Consider the following 26,790-nt stretch of genomic DNA (forward strand, 5'->3'; position numbering starts at 1 on the left):
GTATTTCAAGGCCTACCTTCAAACTCGGTGCCTCTTTGCTTGACATCATGGGAAAATCAAAATAAATAAGTCAAGACCTCAGCAAAACATTTGTAGACCTCCACAAGTCTGGTTCATCCTTGGGAGCAATTTCCAAACGCCTGAAGGACCTTCCAAAGGACCTTGTGAAGATGCTGGAGGAAACAGGTACAAAAGTATCTATATCCACAGTAAAACGAGTCCTATATTGGCATAACCTGAAAGTCCGCTCAGCAAGGAAGAAGCCACTGCTCCAAATCCACCATAAAAAAAGCCAGACTACGGTTTTCAACTGTTTGGAGGAAAAAGGGGGAGGCTTGCAACCCGAAGAACACCATCCCAACCGTGAAGAACAAGGGTGGCAGCATCATGTTGTGGGGTTGCTTTGCTGCAGGAGGGACTTGTGCACTTCACAAAATAGATGGCATCATGAGGAGGGGAAATGATGTGGATATATTGAGACATCAAGACATCAGTCAGGAAGTTAAAACTTGGTCTCAAATGCGTCTTCCAAATGGACAATGACCCCAAGCATACTTCCAAAGGTGTGGCAAAATGGTTCAAGGTATTGGAGTGGCCATCACAAAGCCCTGACCTCAATCCTATAGAACATTTGTGGGCAGTACTGAAACAGTGTGTGCGAGCAAGGATGCCTAAAAACCAGACTCGGTTACACCAGCTCTGTCAGAAGGAATGGGCCAAAATTCACCCAACTTATTGTGGGAAGCTTGTGGAAGACTAGCCAAAACGTTTGACCCAAATTAAACATTTTAAAGGCAATGCTACCAAATACTAATTGAGTGTATGTAAATCTCAACTAGCAAGCAAGTCGCAGCAATTAAGAATTGAGTATGTGCGCGTTCACGCGAAGGGGGAGATTCTGGCAGGGGGGAGATTTTCGGCACAACACCGGACACCGGTTTTGCATATCAGTTCATTAACCATGTGCCATGGAATCGGTACTTCAAAAATCTCTTCCCAACTATTTTACAATCTATATGGCACGGCTGTACATTTTTTGGTCCTTAAATGAAACTGCTATACTTTTTATTTTTTTATTTATCAGAATTTTCTTTAACCAGTTATGGTCTTTAATTCAGGCCCGACAGACAAGCTCCTTACTTACTCCCCCTTCCATTTTCCTCTTCCATTTTTGTGGTAAWGCCGTAATTGGTTGGTTGTAATTTTGAGTAGAGCAGACATTCCCATTTATTTTTGTTAACTACATGTGTGACATAACTCCACCAGTCGTATTTATGATATCATTTACGAAGATTATACCTTTGTTAAAAAATAAATAAAATAATGTTTTATTTATCAATTAGTATATTTGAGTTTAACCACAATATTTGTTGTATTATTTGTTCTGTCTTTTTTGGTGGATTAAACTGAAATTGCAACCAACTTTCTATGGCTTGTTTTAAAAATAGCGATATTTGGGAGATTATTTCCTTTTCAAATAACTGAAAGTGAGAGGTTGTAATCTGAATAAAGGGGAAAAAGACCTTTCTTGAACACAGGGTGAGACATTCTTACTAATTTGCTAGAGAACCAGTTTGGATTTCAGTATAACTTTTGTATGACTGAAGCCTTTAGTGAGAGGTCTAATGCTTTAATATTTAATCATTTCTGCCCTCCGAATTTATTCATTATATAAATAGATCCATTTCATTTTGTCTGACGGGAGAACAGTTTAGTAAATCATTTAAAAACCATTCCAAAAGTACAATAATGATTWAAAAAATTCACAAGTATTGTTGCCCACACAAACTTCCCTTATTTCTATGATTTATATGCTTGGCTGTAGGCCACCTCTTTCATCAATAATTCTGAGTACTCTGTAGGTTTTCTCACTTCCCGGGAATGACCAAGTCTGACAACAAGGAAAGCTCAGGTCCTTCCCAGCTCAAAGGTGTGCTTACTGCACACTGTGTTGCGTGGCGACATCTCCTCGAAGTTGTAGCTGCTCAGCCGTTGTTGGTGGTGTCACTTCAGGAAGGCTTGGGACATCTGATGTCAGGATCAATCTCTTTGGTAGTCCGATTTGAGAACCCAGTCTTGTAAACACTGCTCTCCAGAAGTTCTGGGATTTCGGTGTAGTCCTTTGCAGTTTTCAATGCGGTGATACTTCACCTTCGACATTGTTATTGTAACCTCCTTTCGCTGAAAGATAGATTTTGATTTTGTATTAAATTCAGATTTTTTTGTCACTGACCTACACACAGTACCCCATAATGTCAAAGTGGAATTATGTTTGTCTAATTTTTTAGGAATTAATAAAAAATGAAAAGCTGAAATGTCTTGAGTCAGTAAGTATTAAACCCCTTAAGTTCAGGAGTAACAATTTGCTTAACAGGTCACATAAGTTTCATGGACTCACTCCGTGTTCAATAATAGTGTTTAACATGATTTTTGAATGACTACCTCATCTCTGTAACCCACACATATAGTTATCTGTAAGGTCCCTCAGTTGAGCAGTGAATTTCAAACACAGATTCAACCACAAAGACCAGGGAGGTTTTACATTGCCTTGCAAAGAAGGGCACCTGTTGGTGGTGGGCAAGACCTGAAAATGGTTGTCTAGCAATWATCAACAATCAATTTTGACAGACCTTMAAGAATTGTTAAAATATGAATGGGAAAATATTGCACAATCCTGGTATTGAAAGCTCTTAGAGGCTTACCCAGGTGCTTCTACAAAATATTGTGTGATTACTTATGTAAATGAGATGTTTCTGTATTTCATTTTCAATAAATTTGCAAACATTTCTAAAAACATTTTCACTGTCATTATGGGGTATTGTGCATTGATGGCTGAGAAAAACATATTAATTCGATTTTGAATTCAGGCTGTAGCACACATTTTTTTGGAATAAGTCAAGGGGTAACTTTCGTTCTCTTTTTTAATTAAGAGCAACGGGGCTGCCAGGTAAAATTGAGTTTATCCCTGGCCCAGACTCCAGTACAGTAGGGGGCGGTAATGCACCATAACGTTGGATGCCAATCACCGATAAACGCCACCGAAGAAGAAGAGTTCCACGTGTGTGCGTGCTCAGCTGCAATCATGGCAGATCTTCAGATGAGGCTTCTTCGGCAGAAAATCCAGAAAAGAAGCGAAAAGAACAAAGAGCGAAAYCTACTTCAGAAACGGAAAAAGGAGGAAGATAATGGTAACTGTTTTTCCAGTACTGAAATCATTGTCGACAAGTTGTATTGWCACTTTATCGCGCTAGCCCACCTCGAAGCAAGGCCAAGTAGCCTTTGCCTATGTTAGCTACCTTAACTAGCTAGTATGTCTCTGCAGAGTTGTCTATATCGGAAATCACGCTTTAAAAGACAGTATTTTAGTTAATACACGTAGCTAAACCAACGATTGTAACGAGTTAATGAACATGATCTCCTTTCAGTTAACTTGTGGTGTTTTTATAGCTAGTTACTACAGTACTGCTTTTAATTGTTTTAATGTGTTTCTAATCTTAGACACAAGCGAAACATTGTTGTACATTGTTGGTTTTGAGACGTTGAATTCTCTTCCCGTTATTGATATCTGCCATATTTGAATGAAGTTGCCAGTTAGTCAGTTAGCTGCCACGTAGCTAGTTCGTTGAATGATAGCCTAGTTGATGTGATTAAAAAAATATATATATTATTCTGTGTGACTTACGTTATTCACAGACGACGCAAACGGACTTCCAGATGAGTGTTGTGATGAAAGGAGTCAGGTGGCCACAGCAATATCAAAGCCACAGAATGCCAAACCCACGAATAAGCAGCAAAAAGAGAAGAATGTGTCGGCGAAGGTGGACACAGAACATTTTGTCAAGAAGAAAAATAAAAGAAAGCTCAACACCACTGAACAGCCAGGTAATGTTGTGTACCACTCAGTCGTTTATTAGAATGGTTGTTGAACCATTCAAGGGGTAAATGGCTTAAAGTGTCCGTTTCCCAAGTTAGTGAATCTTGTCCATGTCAAAGAATATTTAATGTTCCTAATGTAGGTGTGAAAAAAGCGAAGAAGGAGGAGGATGCTGATCAGACCACAGAAAAACCCACACAGCCTCTTGAACAGGGAGATGAGGGGGAGGATGATGAAGAGGGAAGTGAGGATGGGGAAGGAGAGAAGCTTGAGGAAAATGAGGAGGAAGATGAACCAGAGCTCCCATCTGGCTTGACAGGTATTCCATGTTCAATGACATAGACATTGGTCAATCAGAGGCCTTTACACAACCAAATGTTAGCCTTGTCAGTTGTGCATGTTGTGTAGCAATCATTTCTCAGTCTTAGATATGGGCCAGGAACTATTTACAATTGAGCCTCTGCCAGCATACAAATATGTATAATAGTCTGTGTTTTATCTTCCTGGTAACCATGGTCCTTTACTGTAGGTAATCCCCAGTCAGTCTACTTGCCGTGTTCTGTGTTAGTAGGGATGGGCATTTAAAATCATTTCACTATTTAGAATAAAGGTTAGTTTTTTTTGTAACTTTAAGCAAGTTGGGCAGGGGCCAGCGGTGTGAGACACCAGAGGGAGAGGGGTGAAAAGGTTTGTAAATGGCATAGGTTATCTATCATCCCATCTGGCAGTGCCTGTCTCTACTGCATCAAAACTATGTAAAGAAGCTAGCCAACTAGAATAGTTTAGGCTATTTGACTGCGCTCCCCGTTCCTTGTCTACAACATTCCATTCAGAATAAACCACAGCCTACCTGTCAGTTGTTCATTGTCGCCTACGCCTTCTCATTTATCTAACTTAATTATGTAATTTTGCTTCCATTTGTCATTGATTAGTGATCTCCCACTTCACGTGGTGCCTCTGACTGTATTGCCAACAAGCTACACGCAACGCATGGAACTTGTGTAGGCTATACGGAAGCCTATGTCTTTTTATTGGGCGCTTTTTATTGAGCATTTCAAATGTCATTGTGTGTAGCAYTGTCACATCGATCATTTTATTTAATTGAGACAAAGCCTTCTCATTGTTAAGCTAGGTCTGTGATTTTTATTTTATGAATCGACCTACTCTCGCAAGTAGGCCTATTCGAATACAAATGTCAGTTTGGATATTAGAATAACCGTGCCCATCCCTATGGGTTAGTGCTAGACTAGAGCCCTTCCATGCCAAAACCCACAGAGGTGGGAACTGTTAACTGTGGTTTCTGTGTTTCAGGTGCGTTTGAGGACACGCTGTTTGCCTCTCTGGCGCCTCTGGTGAGTGAGAACACTCTGAAGGGTGTGAAGGAGATGGGCTTTGAGCACATGACTGAGATCCAACACAAAAGCATACAGCCCCTACTGGAGGGAAGGTACGCCTACAGTTTATCTCCCAAGTTTCATGTTAGGCGGAATCACCACCTGTTCATGTATCACTGCATGTCTAAAGCAGAGCTCTGTAAAAATCCATGCAGGACCACCAAAAGTTGGTGACTTGCATCCTAGAATCAGCCCTACAGGACTGATAAAGGACTGAGTAGGCTAATATTGTTTTGACTTGATASATGACTCCCTTTTATATATATTTTGACTCTTCTAGAGATATCCTGGCTGCTGCTAAGACTGGCAGTGGTAAAACTCTGGCCTTCCTCATCCCCTCCATRGAGCTCATCTACAAACTTAAGTTCATGCCCAGAAATGGTAAGATTAGTAGATTGCTTCAACCGTCTATATTGGTTCAATGTTATAAACATTCTGCATCATAATGCTACAAGCTTCACGTGCATATATCTATGGATTTTTGGAGCAGTGGACACATTTTGGTAACATGATACCTCGCCGGTCCATGCGTTTCTCCCAAATAGCAAAGTTCACAAGGGGGTGATGGCAGAGATTTTTCTGTTGAAAACATCATCACTGCTGTAAGCTAAATCAAAAAGAACTAAGTGCATATTTAAATAATAGCTAGGCCTACATGTAATGAAAGTTAATGTTTGATTTCCATGACCATGTTTTGTGCCTGCCAGTAAGGTGTAGGTTACTTAGCATCCCACATGTCACCCATGTGAAATAATTAGTCCTGGCYGATATTTTTTTCGCCTACTCGCCTGTGTAACTTAAAACATTATCCCAATTTAATATGCATCTTCAATGTATTTGCTTCCATATCAGCTAAAAATAGAGAAGGCACTTGGCTACCAGCTGTTTTTACCGTGTAGTAGTAGTTATTACTTCACAACAAAATACCTTTTGGGGTGGATTCTAATAAGGCAACAATGTTTGGTTTATTGTTTGAACAGTTGCTGGGGTTTTATTTGGTTATCAATGCTACTTTCATGCGTAGCCTGTTGATCAGATCAAGGAACCGAGCGACGGCTCCGCAAGGAATAAGGCACTTTTTAATTTTCAGGTAGCACAAAAGTATGTTGAATGGCGACGCATATTGCAAGGAGCCGCCCCTTTTGTGACTAAAAACAAAATTTCAGCACTGCGCTGTATCTATTGTCTCCGTGGAGTGTGTAGACACCTTTTTTAGGTGTTCAGATATGAAAGGACTGGGTAGGAGTAAGAAATATGGCAATGTTTTTGACTCAACTCTCCAGTAGACTAGGCACAATTTCCCTCATTACCTTTCACCCATCCAGTCTTACTAGCTCTGTTAACATCAATGGTGTAGGGTCTAGACTCTAAAGAAAGGGCCTTGGAACTGAACTGAAATGTGCCTGAGACGCAGCCCTGCTCCCCACTATCCTAAGGTACAGGCGTGGTAATCTTGTCCCCAACGCGCGAGTTGGCCATGCAGACGTACGGCGTGATGAAGGAGCTGATGACCCACCACGTGCACACCTTCGGCCTGATCATGGGCGGCAGCAACCGTACGGCCGAGGCCCAGAGGCTGGCCAATGGCGTCAACATCCTGGTGGCCACGCCCGGCAGACTGCTTGACCACCTCCAGGTAACCATGGTGATAAGAACAGTAACTGTATTCATATATATCAAAGTTGGGACCAGGTAACCTCTGAGCACCGCAATGTTGACTAAGGATCAGATTGTACACTGGGGGGAAAAGATATAAACGCAACCCTTTCAAGGTTTTACTGTGTCAGTTCATATAAGGAAATCGATCAATTTAAATAAATAAATTGGGCCATAATCTATGGATTTCGCATGACTGGGAATACAGATATGCATCTGTTGATCAGATCCCCCCCCCCCCAAAAAAAAAGGTAGGGCGTGGATCAGCAAACCAGTCAGTATCTGGTGTGACCATTTGCCTCATGCAGCGCATAGAGTTGGCAATAGCAATATAAGTTACTTTAAGATGGAATTTTGATGAACCACGTGACATTGATTTTGAGATATGAAGGCTTTATTATAAATCAAACTGTTCCATGAAAATCGTAACTGGCACGCAGATTAGTAGMAATGGTACGATAACTTGCACTCCAATTGGAAAAGGTTGACGGAAACTTCAGGAGCGTAATGGCAGAATCTGCGAAGGCCAGCAGCGGGAGGAGGATGGTCCGGAACAGTTATTTATTTTTATTTTTTTCCTTTCTGATTAGGCTGTATTGATCTCTGCTCCCTCTTCAATGATTTCTTACTTTAAGCACTGCGATTAAAAGTTTTCAGTCAAGTTCAGTCGCCTACATATCGTTTATTTTATTCAAACATAGGGTGTGTCTATATATGGAAAAATACACATTTTAAAATGTTGACCAATCGATTGGTCGAAAGAACAAATCACACTCGGTCCACAACACACACACAAATTGTCGGGCAGCCCTAATTGTCATTCAATGCAAGTAAAAACAGACTTTGCTAACTTGCTTTTTGAGAAGCTCCACTTTGGTGGTGAGTGACGACAATCAGAAATACTATCAGACGTCCCCAAATGGGCACATTTCTARGTTTGCTCACAGGCCAGGTCGCCTACTCCGACGCGTAGTCAGTMGTGCGTTCTTACTCAACATTGACAGGAGCGCTCCAAACAAAAGACGATTTAATAAATTGACAAGACTCCGAAATTAAACAAGTTTTGAGCAAATAACGTGTCCACTCCGACAATGAGAACGGTAAACGACTGTAATAGTATATTGAATGCATTAACAGTAGTTACCATAACCAACAAACATTGTAGATTCAAAATGATGGGGATTAACAGTAAATGTACGACTGGTGATATATAAGTAATGGGGAATTGATAGACACTAACACTCAAACAATTCATTCAATGAAGTTATGAAACAATGAATGTGCAAAAACTGTCAGGAGAGCACATTCTGGGGAGAGACACGCCTTGTGCATCTTAGCCTCACAGCCCCTCCTTGACTCAACATTTTTTTAATATACCAAAGACACATCTTCACATACTGTAGACCAAAGGAATACTCTCAAACGGTGTCAGGTCCAAAGCAGTAGCCATTTATGGAAAACCAATGCAATTTTGAAACCAATGCAATTTCACTTATTTCCAAAATGTTATCAAATTGCTTGCGATGCCTGTGCTAGACTGTGCCATCCCTGCAGCCTCCACAATGGATCAGTCCGCTGAGAGAGGTGTGAATCAGACAAGTGTGTCTGCCATAAAATAAATACAATTAATTTGCGACCACTCGACAAAACAAATCTGTCGACCAAATAATGGACCACTCGACGAAATGGGGTCGGACCTAGATTTTTGCACACGTTCAGTCCTGGACTTTTTTCATTGTTTTCTCTCCACCCCCTTGCTCTCTGTAGAATACTGCCGGCTTCATGTATAAGAACCTCCAGTGTCTGATTATTGACGAAGCTGACCGTATCCTGGAGGTCGGCTTCGAGGAGGAGCTGAAGCAGATCATCAAACTCCTGCCAAGTATGTACCCACCTCATGGCTTTAAACGTCTTTGCACATACTGTACCATGGAGTTTGATGCTATTTGTCTCTGTGTATCTCCCAGTGTTTAACATGTTCAACGTGCATTGTTCCTCAGAGCGGAGGCAGACCATGCTGTTCTCGGCCACCCAGACCCGTAAGGTGGAGGACCTGGCCCGTATCTCCCTGAAGAAGGAGCCCCTCTACGTGGGTGTGGACGACAACAAGGACAATGCAACCGTGGACGGCCTGGAGCAGGTAAACAAAACGACTCACTGCTGCAGAGTGACGATACTCGTGCATGACGTGCCAGGGGGTCCGCTTGTTGTAGCTAGTTAAGTTAAGCGGATAGTCGTCACTTGTCCCAAGACTCAAAGTATCTGAAAGTAGCAAAGCTTTAATGTTTTTGGTTAGAGTATTGGGTCGTTTGAGACCTTACCGTGTCTCATCCACGGCAAGGTTATAGGTAAACCTCACATCAGTTAGAATCAGACAGGGATGTGGTTCTCCGGTTGTCTCTGGTGCTTCAGGGATGCGTGGTCTGATATGTAAACGTTGTCTTGGTTTTCAGGGCTATGTGGTGTGTCCCTCAGAGAAGCGCTTCATGCTGCTCTTCACCTTCCTGAAGAAGAACCGCAACAAGAAGCTGATGGTGTTCTTCTCATCCTGCATGTCGGTCAAGTTCCACTACGAGCTGCTCAACTACATTGACCTGCCTGTCATGGCCATCCACGTGAGTTGTCACCTCTGTCATTAAGAAAGCTCAACTATTATGTGTGTTGGGTTCTTGAGTCAATTAGACCATGCTCATTTCATGCTTATCTTTATATTTTAAAAAAATATATATATACATGTATTTTATAACATTTAGGTAAGTTACCTGGCTAACTCCTTAATCCTGCTTTGTAGTATACCCCTCGGGGTTGTAAACATTAGGGCACACCATAGCAAAGCGTTTTGCAAAAGAAACCAAAAATGTGTGTTCTATAGGACAAGTTTAGATAGTACCTTCCCGTTTCTGACGGTTTAGTGCCTGCTGAACATGACCCAACTCACTTTATTCACTTGTCTCAGGAAGTTATTCTGAGCCCTTTGAGTCTAAAAGACACTCAAGCCATATACACCACAGGTGATAATTACGACCAAACTAAAATGTAATTAATCTGTGTCTTGAGTAACAGCAAGCTAGTTCCAAGACTAGCAACATATTGCAGGCTACACTCTGTCAGCAGTTTTCGGGCTATTATCTGACTCAATTTGAGCTTTGCTACAGTGAACCCCAGTCTGACTCCACAAGGCATTCTCTCTCATTTGTCTGCTGCAGAGATGACTGGTATTTCCACAATTGGGTCTAAAGGCCTTAAACCATTCTAGCACAATGATATGTGCTATAATATTATATGACCAAATATTGTGCTGTGGCATTAAACATTAACATGTACTGTAATATGCTGTAATATGCTTGGCAAAAATGTCAATCGATGACAATATTGTGCTGTGGCATTAAACATTAACATGTACTGTAATATGCTGTAATATGCTTGGCAAAAATGTCAATCGATGACAGATTTCTTGAGTTAGATTAATTCGGACTGTTTTGGCTACGGTGTCTCATGGACAAACATTACTATTTTTGCTTTATCTAATTTTTCAAGCGATGGTCTTTTATTTTTTTACCCTTTTTCCTCCCCGATTTCGTGGTATTCAATTGGTAGTTAGTCTTGTCTCATCGCTGCAACTCCCGTACGGACTCGGGAGAGGCAAAGGTCGATAGCCATGTATTTTCCGAAACACAACCTAGCCAAGCTGCACTGCTTCTTGACGCAATGCCCACTTAACCTGGAAGCCAGCCGCACAAATGTGTCGGAGGAAACGCCGTACACTTGGTGACTGTGTCAGCATGCGTGCGCCCGGCCTGCCGCAGGAGTCGCTAGTGCGTGATGGCGCAAGGCATCCCTGCCAGCCAAACCCTCCCCTAACGATACTAGGTCAATTGTCCCATGGGTCTCCCGGTCGCGGCCGGCTGCGACAAAGCCTGGACTCGAACCCAGAATCTCTAGTGGCACGGCTAGCATTGCGATGGTCTTTTTAAGGGAGTATGCTAGCATGCACGTTCAGTTCGCCAACCGAACCGAAGCATGCATCCTCTGTGGTCAATGCTGTCTGTGGCTGACGTCTAATCTCCTTTTGCTTTGATCTCTCAGGGGAAGCAAAAGCAGACCAAGCGTACCACCACCTTCTTCCAGTTCTGTAACGCCGACTCAGGCATCCTGCTGTGTACAGACGTGGCGGCCAGAGGCCTGGACATCCCTGAGGTGGACTGGATTGTCCAATATGACCCCCCAGATGACCCCAAGGTACCTAGTGACGTTCGAGACACTGTTTCATGCAGCCAGAAATAACGCCTAGCCTATAGGCATCTCTAGCCGAAGCATTCACGTTGTTTTCCCTCTTCCTTATTTCTTCCCTCTTTTCCTAGGAATACATCCACAGGGTGGGCAGAACGGCTCGCGGGATCAACGGCATAGGCCACGCCCTCCTAATCCTCAGGCCAGAGGAGCTGGGCTTCCTGCGCTTCCTCAAACAAGCCAAGGTAGGACCCTAACCCAACCATCTCTGACCTTACCTCAACCCAGCAAAACCAAGAAAAACATGCAAAAGATTAATTCTTTCAGCAGTGATATGTTATAAACTGAAATTTTAGATTGTGTTTTCATCTCGCCTCAGGTTCCTTTGAGTGAGTTTGAATTCTCTTGGGCAAAGATCTCTGATATCCAGGGTCAGGTGAGATATTCATCCACATTTTATTTCTGCATGTGAATCAGAGCTAATTGACATTACATRTGTCACGTGGACTGCAACGGCWAATTCATTGATCTGTTAACAGAGTTAACTTCTGTTARATACACTCCCCAACGTATTTATTTGGACAAGGAAGCTAAAACTTTTAATTTGGCTCTATACTCAAGCATTTTGGATTGGAGATAAAATGTTTTGAGGCGACAGTAAAGAATATAATTTTTTATACACAAATGAGGGGACTACCGTAATTTCTGGACTATTAAGCGCACCTGAATATAAGCCGCACCCACTGAATTAAAAAAGAAAAATATGTATTTTGTACATTAATAAGCCGCACATTACATTTACATTACATTTAAGTCATTTAGCAGACGCTCTTATCCAGAGCGACTTACAAGTTGGTGCATTCACCTTATGATGTCCAGTGGAACAACCACTTTACAATAGTGCATCTAACTCTAAGGGGGGGGGGGGTTAGAAGGATTACTTTATCCTATCCTAGGTATTCCTTAAAGAGGTGGGGTTTCAGGTGTCTCCGGAAGGTGGTGATTGATTCCGCTGACCTGGCGTCGTGGGGGAGTTTGTTCCACCATTGGGGTGCCAGAGCAGCGAACAGTTTTGACTGGGCTGAGCGGGAGGGGGGCGGGAGTACATGTCTATAAGCCGCAGGTGCTTACCGGTACATTGAAACAAATGAACTTTACACAGCCTTTAAATGAAACACGGCTTGTAACAAAAATAAATAGGCTTTAACGAAACACGGCTTGTAACAATTTATTTTTTATTTTTTTAATAGCAGTAAACAGTAGCCTACCAAGAAAGTCATTGGTCACTATCTTCCTCCTCCTGTGCACTGAAACCACTGAAGTCATCTCCTTCGGTGTCGGAGTTGAATAGCCTCAGAATTGCTTCATCCGATGTTGGATCGTTTTCATTGTCGCTCTCGTCACTTTCATCCGGAGGCAAATTCCCCGCTGAGCTCATGCTGCCCTCTTCAACACGCAGCAGTCCAGCCTTTCGAAACCCGTTGATGATAGTGGATCTTTTGACAATGCTCCACGCTGTCAGGACCCACTGGCAGACTTGACCATAAGTTGCTCTTCGCATGCGGCCCGTTTTAGTGAAGGATTTCTCCCCACTTGTCATCCAAGCCTCCCACTGAACACGGAGCGCCACCTTAAATGCACGATTTACACTGATGTCGAGTGGCTGCAAATACTTTGTTGTGCCCCCAGGAATCACAGCTGGAATTGAGTTTGTCCTCTTGATGGCTTCTTTCACAGAATCTGTTATGTGGGCCCTCATGCTGTCCAACACGAGCAATGCCTTGTTCTTGTGAAAGAATCCTCCCGGTCGCTTGCCGTAACACTCTGTATGCCATTCATGCATTAGGCTTTCCGTCATCCATCCTTTCTTGTTGACTTTCACAACAATTCCTCTCGGGAATTTTTCTTTTGGCATCGTCATGCGTTTGAAAATCAACATCGGTGGAAGCTTTTCTCCCGATGCCGTGCAGCTCAGAACACAGGTGAAGTGCGTTTTTTCATGCCCAGTTGTTTTCAGCGTGATGGATGATTCGCCTTTCCTGTTGACAGTCCGAGTGAGAGGCAGGTCAAACGTCAGAGGAACCTCATCCATATTTATGATGTCGTGCGGGCCGATGGAATGCTCCGCTATCTTTGCATCAGTGAATTTGCGGAAGTTTGAAACMTTTTCCTCGTAGTCGGGAGGGAGCTGCTGACACAGACTCGTCCGTACCCTGATGGACAGGCCTTTACGTCTCATAAATCTTAGACACCACGATGGTCCACCTCTAAAATCCTCAAACTTCATTGCGGTGGCGATTGTTTTGGCTTTCAGTCGGATCTGCACAGTTGAAACACCTCGGCCGTCTGCTCTCTGTGTTGAGCCAGTCTTCAAGCTCATTTTCTAGGTCGGGCCATCTGCTTTTCTTCCCTCTGAAAGCTTTTGTTGTCTTTCTGCACCGAGTCAGTTCCTCACACTGCTGTTTCCAACATCTTATCATCGACTCATTAAGGCCAAGCTCCCGTGCAGCAGCTCTATTTCCTTTTCCAACAGCCAGAACGATCGCCTTCAACTTGAAAGCTGCATKATATGCATTTCTCCGTGTCTTTGCCATGATGAGGGTGACAAAATGACTACCGTAATCAGAATGATGGGAAGTTTGAGCGCGCTCGATTTACGTCACACAGTTTTTTGGCGGCATGAATTTGTGAAAGCGGGAAAAAATCCATAAATTAGCCGCGTCATTGTATAAGCCGCGAGGTTCAAAGCGTGGGGAAAAGTAGCGGCTTATAGTCCGGAAATTACGGTAGATACATTGTGCTTTCATTTCTAAACAGTTGAACATATACAGTGCCTTCAGATATTATTCACACCCCTTTACTTTTTCCARATTTTGTTACAGCCTGAATTTTAAATGATTTAGATTTTATCACAGATCTACTCYCAATACCCCATAATGTCAGTGGAAATTTGTTTGTAGAACATTTTTTTTATTAATACATTTACCGCTGAAATGTCTTGAGTCAATAAGTATTCAACCCCTTTGGTATAGCAAGCAAAATAATTCCAGGACTAAAAATGTGCTTAACACATCTCATTTGTTGCAAGTTGCATGGACTCATTCCGTGTTCAATAAGAGTGGTTAACATGATTTTTGAATGACTACCCATCTCTGCACCCCACACACAGAATTATCTGTAAGGTCCCTCAATCGAGTTGTTATTGTCAAGCACAGAATCAATCACAAAAACCAGGGGGGMGAGAAACCAAGGGCACCAATTGGTAGTGTAAAAAAATAAAATAAATGCACAGGCACTTAATATCCCTTTGAGCATGGTGAAGTTATTAATTACACTTTGGATGGTGTATCAATACAGCCAGTCACTACAAAGATACAGGTGTCTTTAGCTCTGTTGCCAGAGAGGAAGGAAACTGCTCAGGGCCAATAGTGATTTTAAAACAGAGTTTTAGTGGTTGTGATATGAGAACTGATGGTGGATCAACAATATTGTAGTTACTCCACAATACTAACCTAAATTACAGAGTGAAAYGGAAGCCTGTACAYAAAAAAAWTATTACAAAACATGCATCCTGTTTGCAACAAGGCACTTAAACAGTACTGCAAAAATCTGTGGCAAAGAAATTCACGTTTTGTCCTGAATACAAAGTGTTATGTTTGGGGTGAATCCCGCACATCACTGAGTACCACTCTTCATATTTTCAAGCATGGTYGTGGCTGCGTCATGTTATGGGTATGCTCGTAATCGGCAAGTACTAGGGAGTTTGTGAGGATAAAAATAAACGGAATGCAGCTATAAGCACAAGCAAAATCCTAGAGGAAAACCATGTTCAGTCTGCTTTCCAACAGCSACTGCGAGACAAATTCACATTTCAGCAGACAATAACCTTGAACACAAGGCAAAATCTACACTGGAATTGCTTACAAAGACTACATAGAATTTTTACAGTTGACTTAAATCAGTTTAAATCTATGGCAAGACTTGAAAATGGCTGTCTAGCAATTATCAACAATCAACTTCACAGAGCTTGAAGAATAAAAAAAAAAAGCAAGTATTTTACAATCCAGGTGTGCAGAGTTTTCAAAGTTTGTGTGTAGATGGGGACAATTGTTTTTATATTGAATCCATTTTGAACCCGCACTGTAACACAACAATGTTGAATAAGTTCAGGGGTATGAATACTTTCTGAAAGCACTATTTGAAAATGCCCTCGAATAAAAGTTGCCATTCTATACTGTCGCCTCACATAAACATTTGATCTCTATTCCAAAATGCTGTGGTATAGAACCAAATATWAAGTTTTAGCTTCACTGTCCAAATAAATACGCAGTGGAGTGTATGCAATTATCTGACAAGCCTTAATCTGTTTTCTCAATTTGTTTTTTTGCAGCTGAATAAGCTGATTGAGAAGAACTACTACCTGCACAAGTCAGCCCAGGAGGCCTACAAGTCCTACGTGCGGGCGTACGACTCTCATTCCCTCAAAGCGATCTACAGTGTCAACACGCTCAACCTCCCCATGGTGGCACAGTCTTTCGGCTTTAATGTGCCTCCCTACGTCGACCTCAGTATCCTTTTCTACGTCCAAGTGCCTGGGCATATTTTCACCAATGTCGTTTCTGAAGGGTTGCATACTTTGTTTGTCAATGTCTGTTGTCAAACATCCTTTATTCCATCCCTCTGACCCCCCCCCCCCAGGTCGTAACGATAAAAGTCATATCAATTGGTCAATTCAGTGCAGTACAGTGTTTCCCTTAACCCAGCACTCCTCTCCAGACGTTCACAGCAAAGGAGGACTGAAGATGACGAAGAGGGGTGGAGGCGGCGGCTTCGGCTACCAGAAGGGCAAGCCCGCTCACAAAGCTAAAATCTTCAAGCATGTCAACAGAGGAAATGGGGACAAGAGGCAGTTCTCACGCTGACCTGCGGTCCTTGGGGGGCCACTACAAAATGGCTTCCTGACCTGGACGCACTCCCCTCTCGCTCTCTATCTTATCTAGAGACCKTGTAATGGGCATCGTGTCTCGCTCCCTATTTGTATGTGTTAGAACAGTCTCTTGCTACCTGTAGGAGGCCCAATTTCTGCTTCAATGCCTCCACCTGTCTTTCTGGACAGGTACTTTGTATCTGTAGTGACAGGACTCTGTGGGCTAATAACTGTTGAGACAGCCCCTGCAGTCCTTTACTCACAGCAGATGTGGATTTTACCATGGACTGTCTTTGATTTACTTATGTAGAACTGTACATTGATAAATGTATTTCCATTATTTTCATCCTTCTACTTTACTGGCTAATTAAAACGTTTATATACACCCACACTGTTGTTGYCACACAGCATTTCAGAGCGTTGCAACCATCGTATTTTATAGTATACTTTTATTTATATATTTRTTTAAACAAGCCTTTTCAGTTGTTGATACATTTTGTGCCTAAGAGTTAGTGCACTTGCGTCCTTCATAATTATAGGTAGGGTATTGCAACCAATTTCCAGAACAAAAAAACATTTGTGTAATTTGAGGAACTGAGCACCATTGAAGAGATCCTGAGCAAGTGGATGTAGTGACATAAGTTCCACATGGGGGCGGTGTATTCAAGCACAGGTTTAATATAGGTGGTGTAGTGAAGATATGGGTCTGAACCAGTCTGAAGACAGTAGTCCAGTTGTGCAAAATAATATTGCGAACACTTGACACCCAGCGTCTCAACARGTTATGACATGGTTATAACATTTCATAACTGCTGACATACAGAAACTTGTCAACCTGTTATATAGTCGTAATACTGTCATGAAGCATGTATTTAGACGTGTTATGACACGTATTACATGTTATGGTTGGTTATGACACCTACATAGGTGTCAATCCACAAAACCTACCACACAAGGTAAAACATTGCATTACACCATAGCCTAAAATTCAACAATGTTTTTTAGTTGGCCATGTTACAGTTGATGTCGGAAGTTTACATACACTTAGGTTGGAGTCATTAAAACTTGTTTTTCAACCACTCCACAAATTTATTAATAACAAACTATAGTTTTGGCAAGTCTGTTAGGACATCTACTTCGAGCATGACACAAATACATTTTCCAATAATTATTTACAGACAGATTATTTCACTCATAATTCACTGTCACAATTCCAGTGGGTCAGAAGATTACATACACTAAATTGACTGTGCCTTWAAACATCTTGGAAAATTCCAGAAAATGATGTCATGGCGTTAGAAGCTTCTGATAGGCTAACTTCCATAATTTGAGTTAATTGGAGGTGTTCCTGTGGATGTATTTCAAGGCCTACCTTCAAACTCAGTGCCTCTGCTTGGTATCTGGGAAAATCAAAAGAAATCAGCCAAGACCTCTGAAACAATTGTCGACCTCACACGAGTTTGGTTCATCCTTGGGAGCAATTTCCAACGCCTGAAGGTACCACGTTCATCTGTACAAACAATAGTACGCAATTATAAACACCAGGGACCACGCAGCCATCATATCGCTCAGGAAGGAGACGCGTTCTGTCTCCTACAAGAGATGAACGTACTCTGATGCGAAAAGTGCAAATCAATCCCAGAACAACAGCAAAGGACCCTGTGAAGATGCTGGAGGAAACAGTGTACAAAAGTATCTATATCCACAGTAAAACTAGTCCTATATCGACATAACCTGAAAGGTAGCTCAGCAAGGAAGAAGCCACTGCTCTTAACCGCCATAAAAGCCAGACTACCGTTTGCAACTGCACATAGGGAACAAAGATTGTAATTTTGGAGAAATGTCCTCTGGTCTGATGAAACCAAAATATAAAATGTTTGGCCATAATGACCATCATTATGTTTGGAGGAAAAAAGGGGTGCTTGCAGCCGAAGAACACCATCCCAACTGTGAAGCACGGGGGGGAGCATCATGTGTGAGTGTGCTTTGCTAACAGGAGGACTATGCAATTCACAAAATAGATGATGTGGATATATTGAAGCAACATCTCAAGACATCAGTCAGAAGTTAAAGCTTGGTCGCAAATAAGTCTTCCAAATGGACAATGACCCCAAGCATACTTCCAAAGTTGTGGCAAAATGGCTTAAGGACAACAAGTCAAGGTATTGGAGTGGCCATTACAAAGCCCTGACCTCAATCCCATAGAAAATTTGTGGGCAGAACTAAAAAAGCGTGCGTGAGCGGAGCTACAAACCTGACTCAGTTACACCAGCTCTGTCAGGAGAATGGGCCAAACTTATTGTGGAAGCTACGCGTAACGTTTAACCCAAGTTAAACAATTTAAAGGCAATGCTACCAAATACTAATTGAGTGTATGTAAACTTCTGACCCACTGGGAATGTGATGAAAGACAAAAAAGCTGAAATAAATAATTCTCTCTCTTATTATTCTGACATTTCACATTCTTAAAATAAAGTGGTGATCCTAACTGACCTAAGACAGGGAATTTTTACTATGATTAAATGTCATGAATTGTGAAAAACTGAGTTTAAATGTATTTGGCTATGGTGTATGTAAACCTCTGACTTCAACTGTAAATGATCATTGTAATTGTGCACACATTGATGTCAGACATGCACCTACCCAAATGCTGTTGCTGATACTGGCATGAGCACGGGAGCAGATTTCAGGTGCGGGACAAGACACCCTTTTTTTTTACTGATATAATGGCATGTACGTGATAGACCTATCTGACTTACATGATTATGATGGTCATAAAGTTTGACCATTTCATAGTGTATTATCTTAATCCAAGTAAAGTGATACAGGATGGTAATAATGCTTCATGGCAGTGTCATGGAGTGTTTTTTTCTACAAGTTATTTCAAATGTGATGGGGGAAAAAACATGAATAAATAATTATTTACAACAAAGGATTAAAGAAACAAKCTTTCWAACAAAAGGGAACTTCTTTCCAGGGAKATTTTTTTTTTGACTAAATGTGGGTTTTGATACTTCTGTAGGTGTCAAAACCAGKCATAAAATGTACACAGGTGTAAATGTATGGGTTGTGACCGTGTTATGACCATATTATGACAGGTTATGACACAGGGTGTCAAAGTGTTAAAACAATATTACCTGGTCATGATATAGGTAAATAATTATAGTATATGCTAGCATAATAGCAAGCAGAGCCGTGATCTCTAACAAGTTTTTATGGGGGTGCCAGTGCCACACGTCATATCCACCAACAAGTTATATTACACTATTCATGGTAATGTCTGAAAAACATTCAAAGAAGATTTTCCAATGTGCAAGCCTGCTAGTCCAGGACAAAGCTTKGTCTGTGTCTGAGTAATAGAAGATGTTATGATGCCCTCGCCTCTAACTGGTTGTTCCTGTTTCTTGGCAGAAGTTTCATTTCATTAGGTCTGACTTTTCCCCTGGTGGTTACACTCCCATCCCCCTCTACAGTGTACTCTTGTCACGGGGCAGCTCAATSTTCATCAATGCCATGAACTTGTCATAACCCGTCAAATCATTCGTGTTTGATGGAACATCAGTAATTGTCACATCTTTGTTACAGTGAGCCTGTGGCATGCACGTGCACAGATAGGAGTAAACCTGTGGCCAGCACATGTCCCTTTGCCCTCTCACTTGCCAAGTCCCCGTTTTGGGTGGTGTGTATATGTACATATATATATATGTGTGTATATATGTACAGTTGAAGTCGGAGGTTTAAATACACTTAGGTTGGAGTCATTGAAKCTCGTTTTTCAACCACTCCACAAATGTCTTGTTAACAAACTATAGTTTTGGCAAGTCGGTTAGGACATCTACTTTGTGCARGACACAAGTCATTTTTCCAYCAATTGTTTACAGACAGATTATTTCACTTATAATTCACTGTATCACAATTCCAGTTGATCAGAAGTTTACATACACTAAGTTGACTGTGCCTTTAAACATCTTGGAAAATTCCAGAAAACTATGTCATGGCTTTAGAAGCTTCTGATAGGCTAATTGACATAATTTGAGTCAATTGGAGGTGTACCCGTTGATGTATTTCAAGGCCTACCTTTAAAGTCAGTGATCTTTGCTTGACATCATGGGAAAATCAAAAGAAATCACGCGAAGGCCTCAGAAAAAAATTGTAGACCTCACAAGTCTGGTTCATCCTTGGAAGCAATTTCCAAACGCATGAAGGTACCACGTTCATCTGTACAAACAATAGTACGCAAGTACACTGCTCAAAAAAATAAAGGGAACACTTAAACAACAACAATGTAACTCCAAGTCAATCACACTTCTGTGAAATCAAACGTGTCCACTTAGGAAGCAACACTGATTGACAATAAATTTCACATGCTGTTGTGCAAATGGAATAGACAAAAGGTGGAAATTAAGGCAATTAGCAAGACACCCCCAATAAAGGAGTGGTTCTGCAGGTGGTGACCACAGACCACTTTCTCAGTTCCTATGCTTCCTGGCTGATGTTTTGGTCACTTTTGAATGCTGGCGGGCTTTCACTCTAGTGGTAGCATGAGACGGAGTCTACAAAACACAAGTGGCTCAGGTAGTGCAGCTCATCCAGGATGGCACATCAATGCGAGCTGTGGCAAGAGGTTTGCTGTGTCTGTCAGCGTAGTGTCCAGAGCATGGAGGCGCTACCAGGAGACAGGCCAGTACATCAGGAGACGTGGAGGAGGCCGTAGGAGGGCAACAACCCAGCAGCAGGACCGCTACCTCCGCCTTTGTGCAAGGAGGAGCACTGCCAGAGCCCTGCAAAATGACCTCCAGCAGGCCACAAATGTGCATGTGTCAGCATATGGTCTCACAAGGGGTCTGAGGATCTCATCTCGGTACCTAATGGAGTCAGGCTACCTCTGGTGAGCACATGGGGGCTGTGCAGGCCCCACAAAGAAATGCCACACCACACCATGATCGACCCACGCCAAACGGTCATGCTGGAGGATGTGCAGGCAGCAGAAGGTTCTCCACGGCGTCTCCAGACTCTGTCACGCTGTCACATGGCTCATGTGCTCAGTGTGGAGAACTCTTGGCTTTCATCTGTGAAGAGCACAGGGCGCCAGTGGCGAATTTGCCAATCTTGGTGTTCTCTGGCAAATGCCAAACGTCCTGCACGGTGTTGGGCTGTAAGCACAACCCCCACCTGTGGACGTCAGGCCCTCATACCACCCTCATGGAGTCTGTTTCTGACCATTTGAGCAGACACATGCACATTTTACTGAAGAGCTCAGTGACTTTCAACGTGACACRGTCATAGTATGCCACCTTTTTCAACAAGTCAGTCAAATTTCTGCCCTGGTCAACTGTAGGTGCTGTTATTGTGAAATGGATACTTCTAGGAGGAAGTGGTAGGCCACACAAGCTCACAGAACGGGACCGCTAAAGCACGTAGCGCGTAAAAATCGTTAGTCCTTGGTTGCAACACTCACTACCGAGTTCCAAACTGCCTCTGGAAGCAACATCAGCACAAGAACTGTTCGTTGGGAGCTTCATGAAATGGGATTCCGTGGCCGAGCACCATGCACAATGCCAAGCATTGGCTGGAGTGGTGTGGTGTAAAGCTGGAATCTGGAGCAGTAGAAATGCATTCTCTGGAGTGATTAATCGCACTTCACTATCTAGCAGTCAGACGGAAGAATATGGGTTTGGCGGATGCCAGGAGAACGCTACCTGCCCGAATGCATAGTGCCAACTGTAAAGTTTGGTGGAGGAGGAATAATGGTCTGGGGCTGTTTTTCGTGGTTCGGGCTAGGCCCCTTAGTTCCAGTGAAGGGAATCTTAATGCCACAGCATACAATGACATTCTAGACGATTCTGTGCTTCCAACTTTGTGGCACAAGTTGGGGTAAGACCCTTTCCTGTTTAAGTATGACAATGCCCCTGTGCACAAATCGAGGTCCATACAGAAATTGTTTGTCAAGATCGGTGTCTTAGAACTTGACTGGCCAACACAGAGTTCTGACCTCAACCCCATCGAACACCTTTGGGATGAATTGGAACGCCGACTGTGAGCCAGGCCTAATCGCCCAACATCAGTGCCCGACCTCACTAATGCTCTTGTGGCTGAATGGAAGCAAGTRCCTGCAGCAATGTTCCAACATCTAGTGGAAAGCCTTCCCAGAAAGTGGAGGCTGTTATAGCAGCTAAGGGGGCATCAACTCCATATTAATMCCCATGATTTTGGAATGAGATGTTCGACYAGCAGGTGTCCACATAATTTTGGTCATGTAGTGTATTTATTTATTTAWATTGACTGATTTCCTTATATGAACTGTAACTCAGTAAAATCTTCGAAATTCTTGCATGTTCAGTTTATATTTTGATTCAGAAAAATATYAACACAACATGTGAAGTGTTGGTCCCATGTTTCATGAGCTGCATAGGCCCTAATCTATGGATTTCGTATTACTGGGAATACAGATATGCATCTGTTGGTCACAAATTTAAAAAATAAACAGATACAGTCAGTATCTGGTGTGACCACCATTTGCCTCATGCTGTGCGACCCATCTCCTTCACATAGAGTTGATCAGGCTGTTGATTGTGGCCTGTGGAATGTTGTCCCACTCCTCTTCAATGGCTGTYRGAAGTTGCTGGATATTGGTGGGAACTGAAACACGCTGTCGTACATGTCGATTCAGAGCATCCGAAGCATGCTCAATGGGTGACATGAGTCTGGTGAGGTGGTCTGGTGAGTATGCAGACCATGGCAGAACTGGAACATTTTCAGCTTCCAGGAATTGTGTACAGATCCTTGCAACKTMGGGCCMTGCATTATCATYCTGAAACATGAGGTGATGGTGGCYGATGAACGGCACGACAATGGGCCTCAGGATCTCGTCACGGTATCTCTGTGCATTCAAATTGCCATCGATAAAATGCAATTATGTTCGTTGTTCGTAGCTTATGCCTGCCCATACCATAACTCCACCGCCACCATGGGGCAATCTGTTCAAAACGTTGACAGCAAACCCCTCACCGCAGGACGCCYTACACGTGGTCCGCGGCTGTGAGGCCGGTTGGACGTACTGCCAAATTGTCTAAAATTACATTGGAGTCGGCTTATGGTCGATAAATAAACATAATCTGGCAACAGCTCTGGTGGACATTCCTACAGTCAGCATGCCAATTGTGTGCTCCCTCAAAAATGTTTGAGAAATAACCTTTTTGTGCGTATGTAAAACTTTGGGATATTTTATTTCAGCTCATGAAACACTTTACATGTTGCGTTTATATTTTTGTTCAGTGTATATCATTTTTTGGTCTGCTGAACCCATTGCCCGCAAGTCATCTTGAAGTTAAGTTTGCTACCCCCCACCCCATTCGTTGGTTGCATATGTTGGTCTGCCCTGTACGGAGGTTGTACGCGCCGGTTGCCACTGTTTCCCAGCATGCCCTGTACTGAAATTGRGCATGCCCTTTATCCAAACATGCATGGCTTGAGATGCAGTCACTGGTCAAGTGTGTGAGTGTGGCTAGCTACCTAGTTTTAATATCAACAGTACTGTCACAGCAACATAACATTTGATTTAACACTTCTTGAAGACTTTATTTTAAAACCATCACCATTGTAACAATTTTTTTCAAGTGGGCTGGGGTGCCCTTTTTTCAGTTGGAGCACGTGCCCTCTGAAAGGTCTGTGCACGGCCCCGGCCTGTGGCATACATGTTTAACATTATACCTACAACATAATTACTTGCAAGTCAGAATGAGTTTCTATTGACTGAGTATTTGCTGGAAGAGAACATTTTTTAAATAACACTATGTTGCTGTGAGTGGAAAAGCTTAAATAACATGTTTATCGGGGAGTGCTTTTGAAGACTATGCGATGTAAAGCCTTTATAAATTGTAGTTTGTTTAAAGTGGGACCGATAAGGGTGACGTCATAATAGACCTACTACTGTTGGTTGCCAACGGTCTGGTTAGTTCAGATTACAGTACCACGAGGGATGCCGTTGGGCAGGAAACATAACATTTATAATATTTCTGATAGTGCTCACTCTCCACCATGCAGCTGCCAGCCCAATCATGAGATGTAAGCTCAGCCTGTCAGTATCTGCCATACAAGGCTTTCCCAAAATGCATGCTAAAGTGGATACTGTATCTCAAAAGAACATACATTCAGGCCCAGTCTGTCACAATCACAGATTTTGTTTCATGTCGTAATTCTCTCATACTGGCAAAGACATGCATGGACCTACCTTAAGCCATTGCGACACCACTTAAGTTCAGTTCATGTCAACCCAAAAGATTGAAGAACATTGTGTAATTTGAACACTGAGAAATTCATATAAGGAAGCYTTGGAATGTGGTATTACAAGTAAAACCTTTTACCAGGTGTCATTGTACAACACTATACCAGGTCAAATACATAACTGTATTTTTTTAACCTTTATTTAACCAGGCAAGTCAGTTAAGAACAAATTCTTATTTTCAACGACGGCCTTGGAACAGTGGGTTAACTACCTTGTTCAGAGACAGAACGACAGATTTTTGCCTTGTGAGCTCTGGGATTTGATCTTGCAACCTTTCAGTTACTAGTCCAACGCTCTAACCACTAGGCTACCTGCCGCCCCACAATACTTTTATATGGGGTGACACATTGCAACCAGTACATTTGTCCTGAAAGTGCAAACACCAAGTGAAATCATGTTCTTGGCTAATTCAAGTAATCAGCTGTTCCACAAAGAGCTGAAGAGTAAAGTTCCTCTTCCTTTTGTGACAGTTTTTATAACAGGTGGCGTAGACAATTCTGCAGTTGCTGCACCAGTTCTGCAGAGGCAGCCAATAGAGAACAACCATAAGGGCACAGACATTCAGCTCCATCAGCACAATCCATCTGTTCCAGTCAGTTGTCCCCAGATTGAGTAATACAACTTTATAATGAGGTAGGTCTGAAGGAATGTATTCACTCTGTAGTTRTTAGAGGGGTTCCCATGTCAATATGGGACAATGAGTTGAAACCCATGGCAGCCGCCATCTAAACAAGGCAGTAGACACTTTACACATCTGCTTACATTGTGTGTCACACTCCTGACGTGACCACACATTAACGTGATTTAAGACAGTGTTAAGAACCCTATCAGGTAGGTGAGTGGGGCAGACTCGTAGTGGAAGAGATAAGATACTGTAGATCCAGGCTGATCCAGGCTGTATCACAACCGGCCGTGATTGGGAGTTCCATAGGGCGGCGCACAATTGGCCCAGCATCGTCCGGGTTTGGCCGGTGTAGGCCGTCATTGTAAATAAGAATTTGTTCTTAACTGACTTGTTAAATGAAGGTTAAAACTACTGTAAAGTTAACCATTTCAAATCTTTGACCGGTTGCATGACAACCTAATGGTGTATCTCTTTAAGTAGCAACCCCTCATTGAGGGAAGGCGGGCCAAAGCCCCACCTGTTTTGATTGATATATTCCATGTCTATGTGTATAGGGCAGCAGCCTCTAAGGTGCAAGGTTGAGTACTGGGTGGTAGCCAGCTAGTGATGGCTTTTTAACAGTCTGATGGCCTTAGATAGAAGCTGTTTTTCAGTCTCTCAGTCCCAGCTTTGATGCACCTGTACTGACCTCGCCTTCTGGATGATAGCGGGGTGAACAGGCGTTGGCTCGGGTAGTTGATGTCCTTGATGATCTTTTTGGCCTCCCTGTGACATCGGGTGCTGTAGGTGTCCTAGAGGCAGTGTTCCCCCGGTGATGCGTTGTGCAGTCCGCACCACCCGCTGGAGAGCTCTGCGGTTGCGGGCAGTGCAGTTGCTGTACCAGGGCGTGATATAGCCCGACAGGATGCTCTCAATTGTGCATCTGTAAAAGTTTGTGAGGGTCTTATGGGCCAAGCCGAATTTCTTCAGCCTCCTGAGGTTGAAGAGTTGCTGTTGCGCCTTCTTCACCACACTACCTGTGTGGGTGGACCATTTCAGATTGTCAGTGATGTGTATGCCGAGGAACTTGAAGATTTCCACCTTCTCCACTGCGGTCCCGTCGATGTGGATGGGGCCGTGATCCCTCTGCTGTTTCCTGAAGTCCACGATCAGCTCCTTCGTTTTGTTGACGTTGATGGAGAGGTTATTTTCCTGGCACCACACCGCCAGGGCCCTRACCTCCTCCCTATAGGCTGGCTCGTCATTGTTGGTAATCAGGCCTACCACTGTTGTGTCGTCTGCAAACTTGTTGATCGAGTTGGAGGCATGCGTGGCCGCGCAGTCATGGGTGAACAGGGAGCACAGGAAGGGGCTGAGCAGACACCCTTGTGGAGCCCCTGTGTTGAGGATCAGTGAAGTYGAGGTGTTGTTTCTTACCTCCACCACCTGGGGGCAGCCCGTCAGGAAGTCCAGGACCAAGTTGCACAGGGCGGGGTTCAGACCCAGGGCCCTGAGCTTAATGATGAGCTTGGAGATTACTATGTTGTTGAAGCCTGCGCTATAGTCAATGAACAGCATTTTTACGTAGGTATTTCTCTTGTCCAGATGGGATAGGCCAGTGTGCAGAGCAATGGCATCGCCTGTGGATCTATTGGGGCGGTAAAACAAATAAATAAATCATTGAGTTAATAAAGCTGCATATTAACTTTTTTTGCTTTCCAGAGTAAGGCAGCTCCTAAATGCAAGTGTTTCAGCCTAGCTCAGTGATCCAGGCTGCGTCACATCCGGCCGTGATTGGGAGTCCCATAGGGCGGCACACAA

At 43.0% G+C, this 26,790-nt stretch overlaps 1 protein-coding gene across 1 annotated transcript; it reads left to right on the top strand.

Annotated features, from left to right (window-relative positions):
• Positions 1-2,990: 2,990 nt before the first annotated feature.
• On the top strand, positions 2,991-16,470 carry LOC111959622 (ATP-dependent RNA helicase DDX18). Its single transcript, XM_023981329.2, has 14 exons — positions 2,991-3,188; positions 3,694-3,882; positions 4,017-4,193; positions 5,186-5,321; positions 5,549-5,649; positions 6,705-6,904; positions 8,692-8,806; positions 8,925-9,064; positions 9,378-9,539; positions 11,011-11,163; positions 11,286-11,399; positions 11,534-11,590; positions 15,545-15,722; positions 15,931-16,470. Exons 1-14 carry the CDS (start codon positions 2,999-3,001, stop codon positions 16,074-16,076), a joined length of 2,058 nt encoding a protein of 685 aa, XP_023837097.2. The 5' UTR covers positions 2,991-2,998; the 3' UTR covers positions 16,077-16,470.
• Positions 16,471-26,790: the final 10,320 nt, after the last annotated feature.

This window comes from Salvelinus sp. IW2-2015, linkage group LG36 (assembly GCF_002910315.2).
Source record: "Salvelinus sp. IW2-2015 linkage group LG36, ASM291031v2, whole genome shotgun sequence".
Classification (NCBI taxonomy): Eukaryota; Metazoa; Chordata; class Actinopteri; order Salmoniformes; family Salmonidae; genus Salvelinus; species Salvelinus sp. IW2-2015.